General features: G+C 40.3%; 1 protein-coding gene across 1 annotated transcript; it reads right to left on the minus strand.

Moving 5' to 3' along the window:
* Nucleotides 1-1,076: 1,076 nt before the first annotated feature.
* Nucleotides 1,077-10,641, minus strand: LOC147062726 (fibronectin type III domain-containing protein 4-like). The gene is made up of 7 exons (XM_085918162.1): nucleotides 10,505-10,641; nucleotides 5,479-5,594; nucleotides 4,320-4,421; nucleotides 2,852-2,954; nucleotides 2,360-2,449; nucleotides 2,100-2,266; nucleotides 1,077-1,206 (listed from the first exon to the last, which is right to left on the minus strand). Exons 1-7 carry the CDS (start codon nucleotides 10,587-10,589, stop codon nucleotides 1,165-1,167), a joined length of 705 nt encoding a protein of 234 aa, XP_085774288.1. The 5' UTR covers nucleotides 10,590-10,641; the 3' UTR covers nucleotides 1,077-1,164.
* Nucleotides 10,642-15,121: the final 4,480 nt, after the last annotated feature.

The raw sequence follows: 15,121 nt of genomic DNA on the forward strand, positions 1-15,121 counted from the left end.
TTGTAATTGATAAGAACATTAATCAACATTAGTTCTAGTTTACCATTTCAAAATCTTTAATACTCACATCTTGGTGTTGAAAAGCTTCTCTCACTTCTACATGGAGTCTGACAAGAAAAGACTTGCAGATACAGAAAGCAGCACTACTGCAACTGGCCCGATTGTTTGAGATTTATGCACATTCCGTGCCACCTTGAAAATAGCTGCAGCGGTTTGCTTTTCTCTCGCCTTCTTCTTCCACTGTTTCATTTTTCTCACAGCAGGCCAATAACAATTTTGGGGGAACATCCTGCAACCTTCTTCCTAAATCAAATCTGCACATGTGCAATGAGATGGAATAGTCCATTATTGGGAGGGGTGGGGGGGCGGACTCAAAGTGACTATGACGGACTTCACCGTGTGATGTGTCTGAAGTCAATTTAAATAATGATTGTCTTTCTCAATCAGTTTTTGTGACATTGCTCAGGGAAATATCTGGGTCCCATTGTTTAAAAAAAAAAAAAACTAAAATGTGTCCATTCCAGCTTTAGATGACTTTTCCATCTCACATTAGAAATTCAGACTTCCCCACCACATTCAAACACGCATCAACTGGCATATTGATAAGAACTAATATGGTTAGAATTTATGTAACTTGTTTGATATTGTTTTTTTTTTGTTTCTTACAATACTTTTTATTATTTGCTATATGTCTTTTAAATAGTTTAATGCTTGAAGGTGATCTTCAAAGTCCTTCAAAATAAAATACATTATTAGGATAATAGTGGCGTTAGTAATCTAGTCATGTAGTTTTTGAAAACAACCTAACAAACAAACTCCTGCGTCTGCTCAGCCCAAAGCTGTTAGTGCGCAAAAAGCGGAATGCTCCGCACTCGGTGACAAAAAAAAAAAAGGGAAGAAAACCAGATTTGCCCGTCATGCTTGCGAACATTCACTTCCGTCTTCGAAGGAGCACGGCAGGAAAGCCGTCCCGTCCCTTTCGAGCAGACGACAAAGCGAAAGCGCTGCACACTCCACAACCAGGTTCAAGGTCACGAGTTGACGACTTCCTCTTTCTCAGTTTTTCATTAGCAGGGAGTCGTACGGCTCTCCGACAAGCCTGTTTAGTCTTTGCGATGAAATCGTAGCAAGCTCCCTGGACATCGATGGAACTGTGGACGGCTCTCAGACTCGAATGATGCTGATAGACGACGAGGCTCTGTGAAGCTGCGAGGGAGACAATTCGAGAGGCCATCAGTCAACCAGTTCAAGATTGCTTCTCTCTCACACACACCACTGAGATGTTCTCATACACACACACCAGTCTCCCATTCCCTCCAGTTGACCAATATAATGTCAATATAAATATTCTGATGTAGTGTAAAAAAAGCGTTCTGCTTGAGGGTGTGAAAGTAAAGGCCTTTATAAAACAATAAAAGTCACAATTACTATTTCTATTTTTGATATTGGACTTCAATGTGAAGGTTTTACACTGAGAGATTCACTTCATTTCCACTCGGCAAAGATGATGGAAGAATTGAGGTATTGACAGCTTATGTCCAGCAGAGGGCGGCATAGAATACTTACAGCGCCATGAAAATGAAATTGTCTCAATTTACGCTCGTTTTGTACACGATGATTTTTTTTCTCATTGAGGAGTACCAAGCATAAAGCGAATGTTAAAGAATTAGAAATAATTGTTGTAATGAACCATTTTTGTCTTGACTGAATATTTGCAGCAGCTACGTTTCCTTTCCCAGTTATGGGATTTTGTTTTTCTGGGAGCTTGCTGGCCTTCCAGCTAAGAAGAAAAAAAAATGGAAGCTCTAAAATATTTGAATGAATATCCAATTTTTTCCTGGAATTTAATATTTTTGGAGTCACACCCATTTTACAAGCATCCCTGGCCATAAAAACGGTGCATTGTAAAGAACGGATACACAGTTTCCAGCCTACTTGTTTTATAATTAGCCCCGATGGCAGAAAGCGCGGTTGCTAAGAGATATGTGAAGCACCCGCAGAGGCTGTTGTGAGTGGCAATATTTTCATCTGCCTGTTATGCATTGCGTAGGCACTGCAAAAAAAAAAAGCTGTGAGGGCAACAACAGTAAAGGAGTCACCCTTCCACTGTGGATGGCGCCGTTGTGGTAGATGGGAGAGCTGGTGGCGGAGGCGTTGTAGTAGGAGGAAGCGACCGGAACCAGTGGCCTCTTGGACTTTTCTCGCGTACCGTTTGAATCGTTATCCTTGATGATGTCGTATTGCCGGCAGAACAGGGCGATGACGGCTGTGAAAAGAGACCCGTGAGCAGGTAGCAACGCTGAGGTGGATTCAAGGGAGACACACACAAAAAAAAAAAAAAAAGCAAAGAGAAGCTGACCTGCCCATAGCAGCAGCACTGTGGTGATGATGAGCAGCTCTCCAGTTTGCAGGTGAGGCGACATTCCCAAACCCTCCATTGCTGGTTCATCTGAGGACACACACACACACTACAGAATTGCTTTTGTTCTTATTGAGTAGTAAATCTCCAAAGTGTAGTACAAAGATGAGCAACTTATATGCTGCTGGGGATGGGGGGGGACCACAACTCATATTGCAATTTTTCAGCAGCTCTACATGGGGGCCCCATAGCCTACAAAAAACTGCCAAAAGAATTATTAGGCCTACTCATGCAATATAGGCAAGTATAAGACCCAGTGGAAGCACAATAAAGTTATATCTGCCATCTTGTGGTGTTTGGTGGTATTACAGCTTAAAAATAGAGGCAACCCATGCAAATTCCCCAGATTCTTTCCGTCTCTCTTTCCATTATTTTTTGCCACATCGATAAAAAAACACGCCCATCCCTGTTGGAATAGTAGTAGTGATTTACGGTGGTCAAGCACTCCAGCGGGGTAGTGATCACTTCTTTCCAAGGTCCTGAAATGGAGGGCGCTGCTGGGTTGGCTGTCACCATACAGTCCGACAGACAGCACCTGAACACAAAGAAGATTTCAAGGTGTCGCGTCATCATAGGTGGGTATAAAGTTAGAATATTTCTGCAAAGAAAAAATATATTCAAAACCGTTTTGTGGACAATTTATTCTTTCACAACCAGAAATACAAAATGTCAGACAAGCTTATTTATTTATTTATTTATTTATTTATTTATTTGTAAATGCTCCATCCACTGGAGCTGCTCAATGCGTTTATTTATTTATTTATTTATTTATTTATTTATTTATTTGTAAATGCTCCATCCACTGGAGCTGCTCAATGCGTTTATTTATTTATTTATTTATTTATTTATTTATTTATTTATTTATTTATTTATTTATTTATTTATTTCTTTCTTTCTTTCTTTCTTTCTTTCTTTCTTTCTTTCTTTATTTATTTATTTATTTATTTATTTCATCTCAATCTAAGAAAAATACAAAGTTAATTGAATTCAAATGATTACAGCGTGCACTGTAATGTCATATCATGAAAACAAAAATATAAGATTTCATGTCTTTGACAAAAAACGTTTTTGTGTGATCAAAAATGGAGTTTGTGCTGGTGAGAAACTGCCAATCTTATAAAACAAGATGCATGCTCACAATGACTTGCGTTCTCCTGTCCTTGTGCTTAACTCGTCCTTGATCAAAAATATGTATATACGTAATAATATTCCAGTCCAGTAATCCTTTGCAGAGATTTCCGCAAGGCGATTGTCCTTTATCCTCCAATGTGGCTAAAGATCATACCGCCTAGGGGCTGACGAATTTTCAATGACACTTGTGCATGACACATGGCTGCTGATGACTATTGCCAAAGTCAACCAACTCAAGTACGTTCGCCGATGAGGCTCGAGTTCGGGGGGGAGGACCCCGTGCAGAAAAGAAAGAAGGTTGAGAGACTAATAGAAATATAAAATGTAAAATAATATATTTATAAAATAAAATAAAAGGTTGTAAGGGAGTTAAATAGAAATGTAAAATTTTAAATAATATATTTATAAAATAAAATGTTGTAAGGGAGACTAATAGAAATGTAAAATGTAAAATAATATATTCATAAAATAAAATAAAAGGTTGTAAGGGAGACTAATAGAAATGTAAAATGTAAAATAATATATTTATGAGATAAAAACAAATAAAATATTCTCACTACTGACGTCAATTGTGTGAGTGCATCTTTGGCATGCCCTGGGCAATAGTTTGGAGACTCCACTCAAGTCGATCATAAAAGGTTTTGTAAAGTCTCAACAGCAAAGTCAAATGAGTACTACTGCAACTATAAAAAAAAAAATCAAGCTCTTGCCATCATGCAGATGTAAGAGTGCATGTGTGTGTACGTGTGCGTGTTTGTGTTGGCCCCACCTGCACACTGTAGTGTGTGAACTCATCCAGGTCCCACAGCACACACCAGCGACTTGATGTGTTCACCTCACGAATGGAGCGTTGCATCAGGCCGTCTTGCCTCTGCGGGTGACACACACGCATCTATTTGTGCAAAAGTGGAAGCGAGGAGTTTTATCTGGAGGCCAGCGAGCGAGCATCACAATAATTGTTTCCCCAGGAACAAAAAGCAATTCGGAGCATTCGGGCCTGACCTTCAAAATGAAGATTTATCATCCCACAAAAAAAAAGAAAAAGTGTCAAATGTGTTCATCAATGTCAGTTACCCTTGAGGTTGCCATTTGATGTGCTTAATGCAGTTTGTATGGTGCAATTTGCAGCAGACACATTAAGAGTTGAATGACTCCAGTCGTCTGTCCAAAGCTGGCGGCATCCGTAAAAAAAAATATAAAAAAATTCCAGATCGTTTTTGCATCCTCAAAATGGACTTTGTGTCTGTCAGGGAGGCCGAGTATTGCGTAATAGTCCCCGCTTTGGGATTTGAAAGACTTCCTTGTCCTGCTTCTCCTTCTTGCTCAGCATGTTGCAGTGTGTGTACAGCAAAAATTGATTTTTTTATTTTTTTTTTGCTGCTTGAAAGTCCCATCTTGATTCTTGGAAAGGGAACTGAGGACCACAAAGAGTCTATTCAGGTTAATCCAAAGCAAGTCCTGATGACCAATTTGTGCTTTGTCAGCATTTTCAACTCTCTGAGGTTGGCTCCTGCATTCCAAAAGTTCATGATGTGAACCCTGTCCCTTGTTTAAAACGTTCCTTTACCTTGTTTTAAGCCAAAATATAAAACCCTAACCATCATTTAAAACTCTTCTTTGAAACTTAAAAATATTTTTAAAAAAATAGACAGCAGCTCTGTTTTACTAACTCTTTTATTCAGTCTCATGATGTAATAAAAGTCGTCTGCTCTTTTTCCAATTTCCCTAACGAGGATGTTGAGTTTATAAACTAAAAAGACCAAGTGACCTCCAACCGAGCGAGAACAGAGGAAAGGTGACTTGAATTATGGATGGATTGAAATTAATGAGGCGTGTGACAAGAATGATCTCTCAGCTTGTTGACTTAGCAACAGGCGGCGTCCGCCATCAAAGGGTCAAATCGGCTAACGTGTCGCCAAACAACGTACCTGTAGCGAGATGGCGTAGCCGATCACCGCCTCTCCCAGAGGGACGTTCCAGGTCACCCTGGCCGAAGTGGCTCGAAGCTGGGTCACCGACACGTTCACCGGGGCTGCTGGCGCGGCTGTTGCCATGGTAACAAACACATTCAGGATTTTAGAAATTGTTGATTTTTATTATTGATCAGAACCAAATGCATCCCCAAAGATGATTTGCAATGGCTGTCTCTGCTTTGGCTTTATATCTAAATGAACAAATTACATTAAGTGAAATGCAATCATAAAGAATGTTTGCAGCGCACATTTTTATTTTTCACCTAAATTGGATTAGCCACTTTGAATTTGACGTTTGATTATGAGTGAAAGAATTTGGTTGTTTCAGACCATTTTTTCTTTACTCCTTATTGAAAATCTTTTTTTTACAGACAGTTGTAATAACAAACATGATAAAAATGAATGATTTGAAAAGGGCAAGTTCCCCTTCAATTCTTAATCAAGGTAGAGAACTGTAATATTTTATTTATGGACTTCTGGCGCGTGTGATTTAAGAGTCAGGTGAGAAACGAGAACTTCAAGTGTCACGGGCTAAGCGTCCATCAATCACTGATGATGACGCGTCGAACGCAATCAACAAGTTGATTGTCATTGTCAGCCAAGAATTCCTTCAAAATGTGCTTGCAATGTTCTCGGAGCTTGTTGAATTCACTTAGCATGATCTCACGTTCAAGTTAGCGACCTCAGGAGTTTGCCCCGGGATGTGGGGAAAAAAATCAATAGCTAGCAAACAATTGTTTTTCTTCCTGCGGTCGGTCGCATCTTCTGACAGACTTTGTGAATGTTCGCCATCAACATTTTCAGGTACACTTGTAGAAATCGAGAAAATAAGCCGCTTTGGGGCATCAGATTCTATTAGAGGATTATAAACTGCAGCAGCAGTGTGTGACCCCCCCCCCTCCCCCCATCTCCGCCTACTAATCCAATTGTATGGCTGCAATGCATTTTGGCAGGGTGGACATTCTGAATTGGCCACTGCATTGAGTCAACTGAGCAGGAATCACGAACTCTCTGTCCACACGATCGGACTAACAATTGGCCCCTCGCGGCTCGAGTCAGAGGGCAAGCCGTCCACTGTCACTGACAACTTCTGTTTTTTTTCATTCAGTGGAAACATCAGAGCAATTTTTGAGTAGTGCTCAGCGATATAGAAAATGTATAATCGTATTTCCATCGGTGAAATGTGCTTGGAGCGTTTAAAGGTACAACCGTACACCATACATGACGTCATTTGTAGGTAGGGGCAGAAATAAATGGATTCAAGTGAGGCGAGTTTAGCAAGTGGCAACAAAAGATGGCCGCCGGTGGCTTCACTGAAGTGGCATCATTGGTTTATATACAAGTCTGTGACTGGGCTACACATACACACACACACACGATCAACTTCTGTAAGTCCAATGGAGAGAGACAAAAAAGATAAAAAGAGGATTGAACATTGGCAAAACACGACAGGGACAAATTGACTAAGCGCCGCAAGATGGTAAAAGAATTCAATATTTAGGTTTTGAAAGAAGAGAAGGATGAGTCAAAGTGAGATGGATGACCAAAGCGGGAGATCAGATCAATAATGGAGAGAGTCATGAAAATGAAAGAAAGCACACATATTGATCGACGTGATGTAAACGTGCAGCTGCGGAACACACAATTAAGCCTTCACCAACCGGCATCTTTAAGGCCACTGTGTAAAAATTGAAATATATATATTCAATATTTGAGACAATACATATATTAAATATAGTAAATATATTAAAAATCTTAAATTTTTATATATCTTTTCATGAAATCAAATGTATCAAATTGATATTTGATATATTTAATTTAATCATTAAATATATTAAATATTAATATAAATATCACATTTAGATATATATTTAAGCACATTCATAATTAGTAAAAAGACTTTCTGACAAATGTGACCCAATTTCAGGCAAATCTTTTCCAATTTCAGGCCATTCATTCAATTTGTTTTCCAAAGGATGATTGCTCTTCTACTCTTTAGGTCACTGGTGTCAAACTCAAGGCCCGGGGGCCAGATACGGCCCGCCACATCATTTTATGTGGCCTGCGAAGACAAACTGCATCAAATTCGTGTGTCCTTACTAGAATTGCAAATTGTCCTCACTCTTAATAAAAAAATTTTTTTTAAAATATTTGACCAGTTTTTACTCGTCTGATTTGAAAACGAGTTATTTGTCAGTTTGTTTTGTAGTTTTTACTGTATATAACATGAGGTGCTCATACATTTATTTGGGTTGACAGTCATAATGGCCCTCCGAAAACGGCCCGCGAAAAAAAAAATAGTTTGACACCCCTGCTTTAGATTATCCAGCCTTCCAAATTCTGCCTCTTTTCAACTTCTTCCCCCCCTGCTGCAGAAAAGACAAATATAAGCCTGGTGACATTTTGTTTGCTTGTTGGAGTTTTTGCGCGGTCATTCAAGCGCAGCCGCTAAATCAGAAGGAACAACCAGTTTGCTGATGGGCTGGGACAGGCTCATCTGGCTAATGGCTGCCGGTGAAGGATGGATGTGCGTGCGGGGCTTGCCGTAAAGACAAAGAAAGCTGTGCATGCTGATGTAGGTACAGTACATCAAGAAATGAGATTGGATTTTTATGAACGTCTTGACAGTTGACGGGAGCTTGCTGATCATTTCCAAATGTGCCACCGCAACTGCTGAGGAGACAGGTTACATTTTAGTGACCGCTCCATTTTGTTGAAAGAACGCCTCCAGTGCAAGCTACGACCCCAATCATAAACTTGTTGTTCATTTAGTACCTTTCTGACATTCCAAAGCACAGACGACTCTATGACATTTTATTTTTTATTTTTTTTGTGGCTCGCGGCATGTAGAATTAAAAAAAAAAAAAAAAAAAAAAAGACATCTACTACAACTACTAAAATTAAAAAGGGCGGAGTTACATGGTGGCCCCTTGTTACTCTCTGGCCACCTCCACAAGTAGGGAAAAGTTTTGATATGTGATTTTTTTTTTTCATTTTACTGCTTGTCACCAGTTATTTTATATTAAATTTTTGCAAAGTGGCATCGACTGTCTGTGACAATTGATCACTTAACTCATTCACTGCCATTGACGGCTATAGACGTCAAAGATCCCCTGAACATTAAAAATATTATTTTCTTTTGTTTTAAGACAGAAAGAGACTATCAACAACTAAAATCCTAACATTGTTATTCTTTCATAACAAATGGTAACTCAATTTCAGACGCCTAAATGGTTTGCTCCACTTTTTATGCTTCAATTTGTGAACACATCACATTAATAATCCTCAATTTAATCCTGTTTTAAAGAAATGCATTGAAAATTGTTTTTAACAAATTGTTCCTTGTTTTGATTCTAAATGTGGAAATCAGCATGCGTTTTTTTCTCTTTTTTTTTTTTTTTTAATGGGCCCCCTCAAGAGAAAATGTTTATGGACGCTAGCGAATGCAGATTAGCTTCCTCCTTGTCACCAATGATGGACTCATCTGACACAAACGCTTTGCTCAATCGAGTTTCACATAAACGCGAGGCTGACACGATGCATTGAACTAACATTGAACTAGCTGATTAAAAGGGATGGAGAGACAGTCGGCGAGATATACGACTTTGGAATCTCTCTGCCGGACAATCGATTATGCTTTTGACAGCTTTACAACTGCTGTTTTTCCTGCTTGAAATATGAAGGCAGAGAACTTGCCACAAAATCAAGCAGCGGCGGCAGCTAGACTTGAAGAAGCCTCCATGAGATTGTCAGGGTCTCCTCTTACACTATTACAGGGAAATTAGGAATATGATATGAAAAGTCTACACACCCCTGGTTAAATGCCACATTTTGGTAGATAAACAATTTCAAAGTTTTTCTACCATAACTGTGACTTGAAAGTTGGACAACACAACTGAGAAATCCATTTCAGATGTTCTAGTAGGCTTTTTTTTTTTTTTGCTTCCTCGCAAAAGCCTTAAAGTTCTATGCTAACACCGACTGGTATTTTTTTTATTTTATTTTTAGTGTTCTCTTGACCTCTTGGGGAGTTTAATTCAGGGGACGTTGTTAATATTTGTTAATTGTGTGCCTTGTGAGCCCTTTGAGACTTTTTGTGATTAAGGACTAGACAATTAAATTTGACTCTCCTTGACTCCACTCTGTCACAATTCCCTCCACGTTGTCTTAGTGTGGGATTGTAAATGTTTTCCAACCTCTTTTTTTTTTAAAGTCAAGGCCAGTGGCGTGCAATGTAGTGCTGTGCATCAAGATAACCCCCCCCCCCCCCTGGAGAGGTAAAACTGTCTCCGACAGGGCAAAACAGCAGATGCATGTCAATGGTCCCCCCCCCCCCCCCCACACACACACACACACACACCGTCAACGAAAAATTCCATGACCGGCAGCTATATCGGCAGTAAGTTTAAATATCTTCTCTTACCAACTCCAATACCCCTTCATAATTTATTAATTCTGAATAAATATCCAGGCGCTTGACTCGAGCATCAACGGTGCTTCACACAAATCCACTACTTGGCCAAGGCAAATATTTACCATATTTTTAAATGAATCATGGCACACCACCACCAAAAAAAAAAAATAATAATAAATGGTCTCAAACCTTTGCTATACCTTCTGTTAGAAAAACACATGGCCCAATTAAACCTTAACTGTTGACATTTGCATATTTAAATTTTTACTTCTGTTTACATTTTATTGCTATTTTCTATATACTGCTTAGCGACTCGGGGTGAACCAGCACAGAGTTCTTCAATAACAATCGAAACATCATTCCTTTAAATTGTTGTATCGGCATCTCTTGCAAAGGCAAATGAACCTTTCTCAATGCTTAATCAAAGACTTCAGTGGAATTGGGTAATTTCGCACGGCACCCCAAGATGGTCTCTAAAGCTTTTACGGGAATGACTGGATTACACGATGCGTGTCTATTTGAGTATCACACGATGATACTGACGGACAAGTAGGACGAGACACTTACTTCCGCCAACCATCAAGCATCCCATCATCATCATCATCATCATGAGCGGCAGCAGCCTGGCGTCCAGGTGAAGGTAGCCGGTCATAACCTCCCGTCAGTGCGCGCACACGTCTGGATCCTCGGCGCACACCTTCCACCTCCACCTTTTTTAGCAGAAGATGTTTCTTCTCAAGGTCACCACAAGCCACTATGCATCCAGAAAAGAAAAAAGACAGAAAAGAAAAAGATGAGCCTTTCTTCTGGTACGGGTTTCCTCTCATCCGCTCTCAGTCAGCGATTGTGCAAGCCCACAAGTCTCACCCGTCTCTGAGAAATTTCTTTAGACGCTAACAGGTAGTTGGAGCTTTGCGCCAAACGGCAACGCGGCAAAGGCGAGGAGCCGCTGTTTTGTTTGCTGAGATGGGGCGGATTGTGGATGGGTCCAAAAAACAGTAGGCAGCGGATTCGGTTCGGTAGAAAGATGGGGAAGCATCCAGCCACGCGTAGCTGCTTTGCATCTGACACTTTAGGGGGGGGGGGGGGGGGGGGGATGAGTGTGGGAGTGAGGATGCGTGGTGGATGAATGGGCGGGTGGTGGATGAATTGGGGGGAGGGTGTGCGTGCGCAAGCGCGCGGCGTGTGTGTGTGTGTGCGTGGGCACTAAGCTGCAGATGATGCCATCAGAGATCTTTTATTCAGCTTGTCCTCCCCATCGAGACCCACATCGTTGCATTCCATCTGCTCTTGTCTCAAAATAAAATGTATTAGTCTTTTTTTTTTTTTATGGCAGCATCGCGCATGCTGGGTTTGATGGGAGTCAAATGAAAATGGACATTTATTTAAGAACCTAAAAGAATTCAAATGGGTTGTGGTCATCTTATTATTTGGATTTGTATTTTTCTTGTGAATTGTAAGATATGTTTTGAAGACAGCGCGGTGATAAATGAATAATTTATCGCGACGCGGGTGCCTCCCACCCCACCCCTCCCCTCCCCTCCAGGCCATCTTTCTTGCGGCTGGAGGCTTCTCCATTTCCATCTTGTTTGCAAACACCCGCAGGTCTGCTGCAAAATGTCTTTTGCTGGATTTATTTAACAGAGACAAAATGCATTAATGGGCTTGATGGGAGGAATTAACACTCAGGTATGTTTCTGACTGGAATTTGAATTTGCTGCACGTGCTTTTATCTCTCTCCCTCGAGAACATTTCTGGCAACTTTTACAGCTTGTTTTCTCCACTATGCTAATGAGCATCTTTTGTCAAAGGCCGCGCTAAGGGAAAACAAGCCCAAAGTCTTGGTGAGTGATGAAGGATTCATGATAATAAACAATTCAAAAAAGAAATGCTTGCTTTTGAATTATTTCTCTCTGTTGGTTTCCACGGGTATTTGGAAAGTTCACTCTGGAGCCGGAGTCCACTCAACAATTGATTTTCGTTTTGGATTCAAGCAACAGCGCAATTTAACCGTCCAATTTTTTATTTCGCGTTGGTATCAATCTGAAATGGCTGTTCGTCTGATTTCCCGCATAGTAAAGTCGACAAATTGATTTGGGATTGCTGTTGTCCGACATTTTCCAGCAGGGGGCGCTAGTAGGCTTTAGAAGTTCATCTGACCTTTGGCGATGCAAAATCTTCTGGGTGAGTCAAACAACTTCACAACGCGTCTTCCTCTAGTTTCCTAGCAAGACACGCGTGCAGCGCTTGAGAGGCTACTTAATTCAGGTTGTGCCACATTTATATTCATATTCTTTTTTGGGGAGGATATTTATAGACATCGTGACAAAAAAGATGAACATCAGACAATATACAAAAGAATTACAGGGGATCCCCTGCAGTCGAGCTGCAAGAAGGAATTACGCTCAGCTCTATTATTCTATGCAAAAAGCCATCCAGTCAGCTCAAAATGGCGACTCATTTTCACATCCACATCTTTTCGCGTGTTCCCAAGGCCAACATTTACTGTACGTTCAGAGAGATTCATCTTAATAGTCACCCGTGGAAAATTAAACTACTAAATTTTAAGATCCATGCATAACATGTGTTGACCTTCGGGGGTCGTTTTAATTCTTTCCAGCTGAGTGCTTCGTGGTGTCTTTATAACTTAAAATGCATGTAGATTAAATCATAGTGAAGAATTAGGAGCAAAAATAGCATCACATTTACATGGTGCTTGGATTTAATTATTTTTAATGAATTACGTGTCAAGATGTTCTTACATTTTACTCTTACCACATGCAAGAAAAGGTAATTTTCCTCAAGGATCTTGAAATGACAATGCCTAATTTGGTTTGTTTTATTCTTAGCTAATTAGGGGAGGCAGCCATGCAAAATTAAGCGAGTAGCTCCACATATGGCAGCGGCCATCCGACCAGGATGACTGAACCGAAATGGACGCTGTTTCGCACCCTCGCGGTAATGAGCTAGTTTTATACCAGACAGGTGCTACATTTTATAGGACAGTGCAGCAATGTTTTATTTTCTGATGGTTATTTTTCGAGCAGTTACAGAGCCACCTGTGCAGTGTAAAAATGCCTCACACAATTGATCTCTTTTGTATTTGTTAGCACTTTGAGATTTTTTTTTTTTTTATAACACAGCCTGAGCTAGGAGGGAGGCTGTGGGGCACTACCCACCCTGAAATAAGCCTGATCGCAAAAAAACTGACTTTTGGATATTTTCCAATAATTCCTGGATTTTTTTCCCACATTTTAGCAATTCTAGCAATAAATTAGTTTTTTGTAGGTTTTTTTTTTTTAGATTTGTAAAACGTTTTTTAGTTTTTGCGGATACCTTATGATATCCATATCCATTTATTCAAACTAGATGACTTAAAAAATATTTTTTTATAACACAGCCTGAGCTAGGAGGGGGGCTGTGGGGCACTACCCCCGCCTGAAATAAGCCTGATCGCAAAAAAACTGACTTTTGGATATTTTCCAATAATTCCTGGATTTTTTTCCACATTCTAGCAATTCTAGCAATAAATGAGTTTTTTGTAGATTTTTTTTTTTTAAGATTTGTAAAGTTTTTTTAGTTTTTGCGGATACCTTATGATATCCATATCCATTTCTTCAAACTAGATGACTTAAAAAATATTTTTTTATAACACAGCCTGAGCTAGGAGGGGGGCTGTGGGGCACTGCCCACCCTGAAATAAGCCTGATTGCAAAAAAAATGACTTTTGGATATTTTCCAATAATTCCTGGATTTTTTTCCACATTCTAGCAATTCTAGCAATAAATGAGTTTTTTGTAGATTTTTTTTTTAGATTTGTAAAAAGTTTTTTAGTTTTTGCGGATACCTTATGATATCCATTTCTTCAAACTAGATGACTTTGCCAGCAGCACAGAGCGTCGGCGCCATAACTGCTGCGCTTGTCTCGCCAATGATGTAGGCGTTGCATGCTGGACTACACTGCTAGAGCAATTCATCACTGGAATTGTTGTTTGTGTCAATATGTTGCACTTTGTTTTAAAAGCCACACATCATGTTTGTATGCATTCAAATGATGCAAAAGTGTTTTTAGCCTATTTGTGGATTCAACTTTTACTAATGACAATTATAATCAGGGGAGTGTGAATTATTCATGGTTAGATTCTCTTTTCACAGCCGGGCTTAATCACATCTGAAAGAAACTTAAATCTAGAAAATGAGGCAGTTTTACTCCAGTTCAGTCGTGAACCTTGGAAATCACAAAATTGCATGTCCGTCTGTCCATTCACATACATACAAAGCAAACATCAGTGAGACAGAGGGGAAAAATAACTGTCACGTAAATATAGCCCACCCAATACTGCGTAACAGTACACACACACACACACACACACACACACAACACACACACACACACACACACACACACACACACACACACACACACACACACACACACACACACACACACACATCCTTTCAGTCAATTGAAAGCATGACGGCTTTAGCCGTTGTGACACCCAGGGTAACTTGTGTCCTTTGTCAACGCAACTGGTTGTGCCACAATGGCAGATCGAGCTAGAAGGCAGGGAAGGTGGGGGGGGATGAGGTGGGTGGGCCGGTCTGAGGAGTGTAGCGGATGTGATCTGAATGATTATTTTGCTGGCCGGGAAAATGCTCAGGCACTCGCAGCACTTCTGTCCATCATTTCGTGGATATTGGAAGAATCCTGCTGTGGTTTTTGCCAAACAAAGGGAAGAGCCTGCTAATCGTGGCGTTATTTTTGGTCTGATTTCACCAGTGAGACCTTAGTGTGGTTGCAACGCGCATTCTAACCACTGGAGGCCGCTAAATCCCACAAGTCAATGTATGAATGTGATATTTCATCCAAATAAAGAGCTACTTTTTCTTTATCAACAAACCCCTAAACACATTTAAGCATTTATTCATCTTACACCAGCTTTCCTTGTGTTCCAACTCAAAAAATGTTTACTATGTGTCATGTGCAACATCTCCAGCTCGTTCCGCCGACTCCGCAACCAGTGAAGGGCCCGAGGTTGTCTTTGGGTTTTTGCACTGCAGGCCCTCTAAGTTTACTCACGTCAAAGGCTGTCCTTCTGAGCTTTATGATGTTCCTTCGAGTATGTGTGTGTGTGTGCCAGAGTGTCTCATCTCCAGCCTCTGGCATGGTCAGGTCCAATTTCT

Source organism: Syngnathus leptorhynchus, chromosome 1 (genome assembly GCF_054491065.1).
Source record: "Syngnathus leptorhynchus isolate UIUO chromosome 1, UIUO_Slep, whole genome shotgun sequence".
NCBI classification, from domain to species: domain Eukaryota; kingdom Metazoa; phylum Chordata; class Actinopteri; order Syngnathiformes; family Syngnathidae; genus Syngnathus; species Syngnathus leptorhynchus.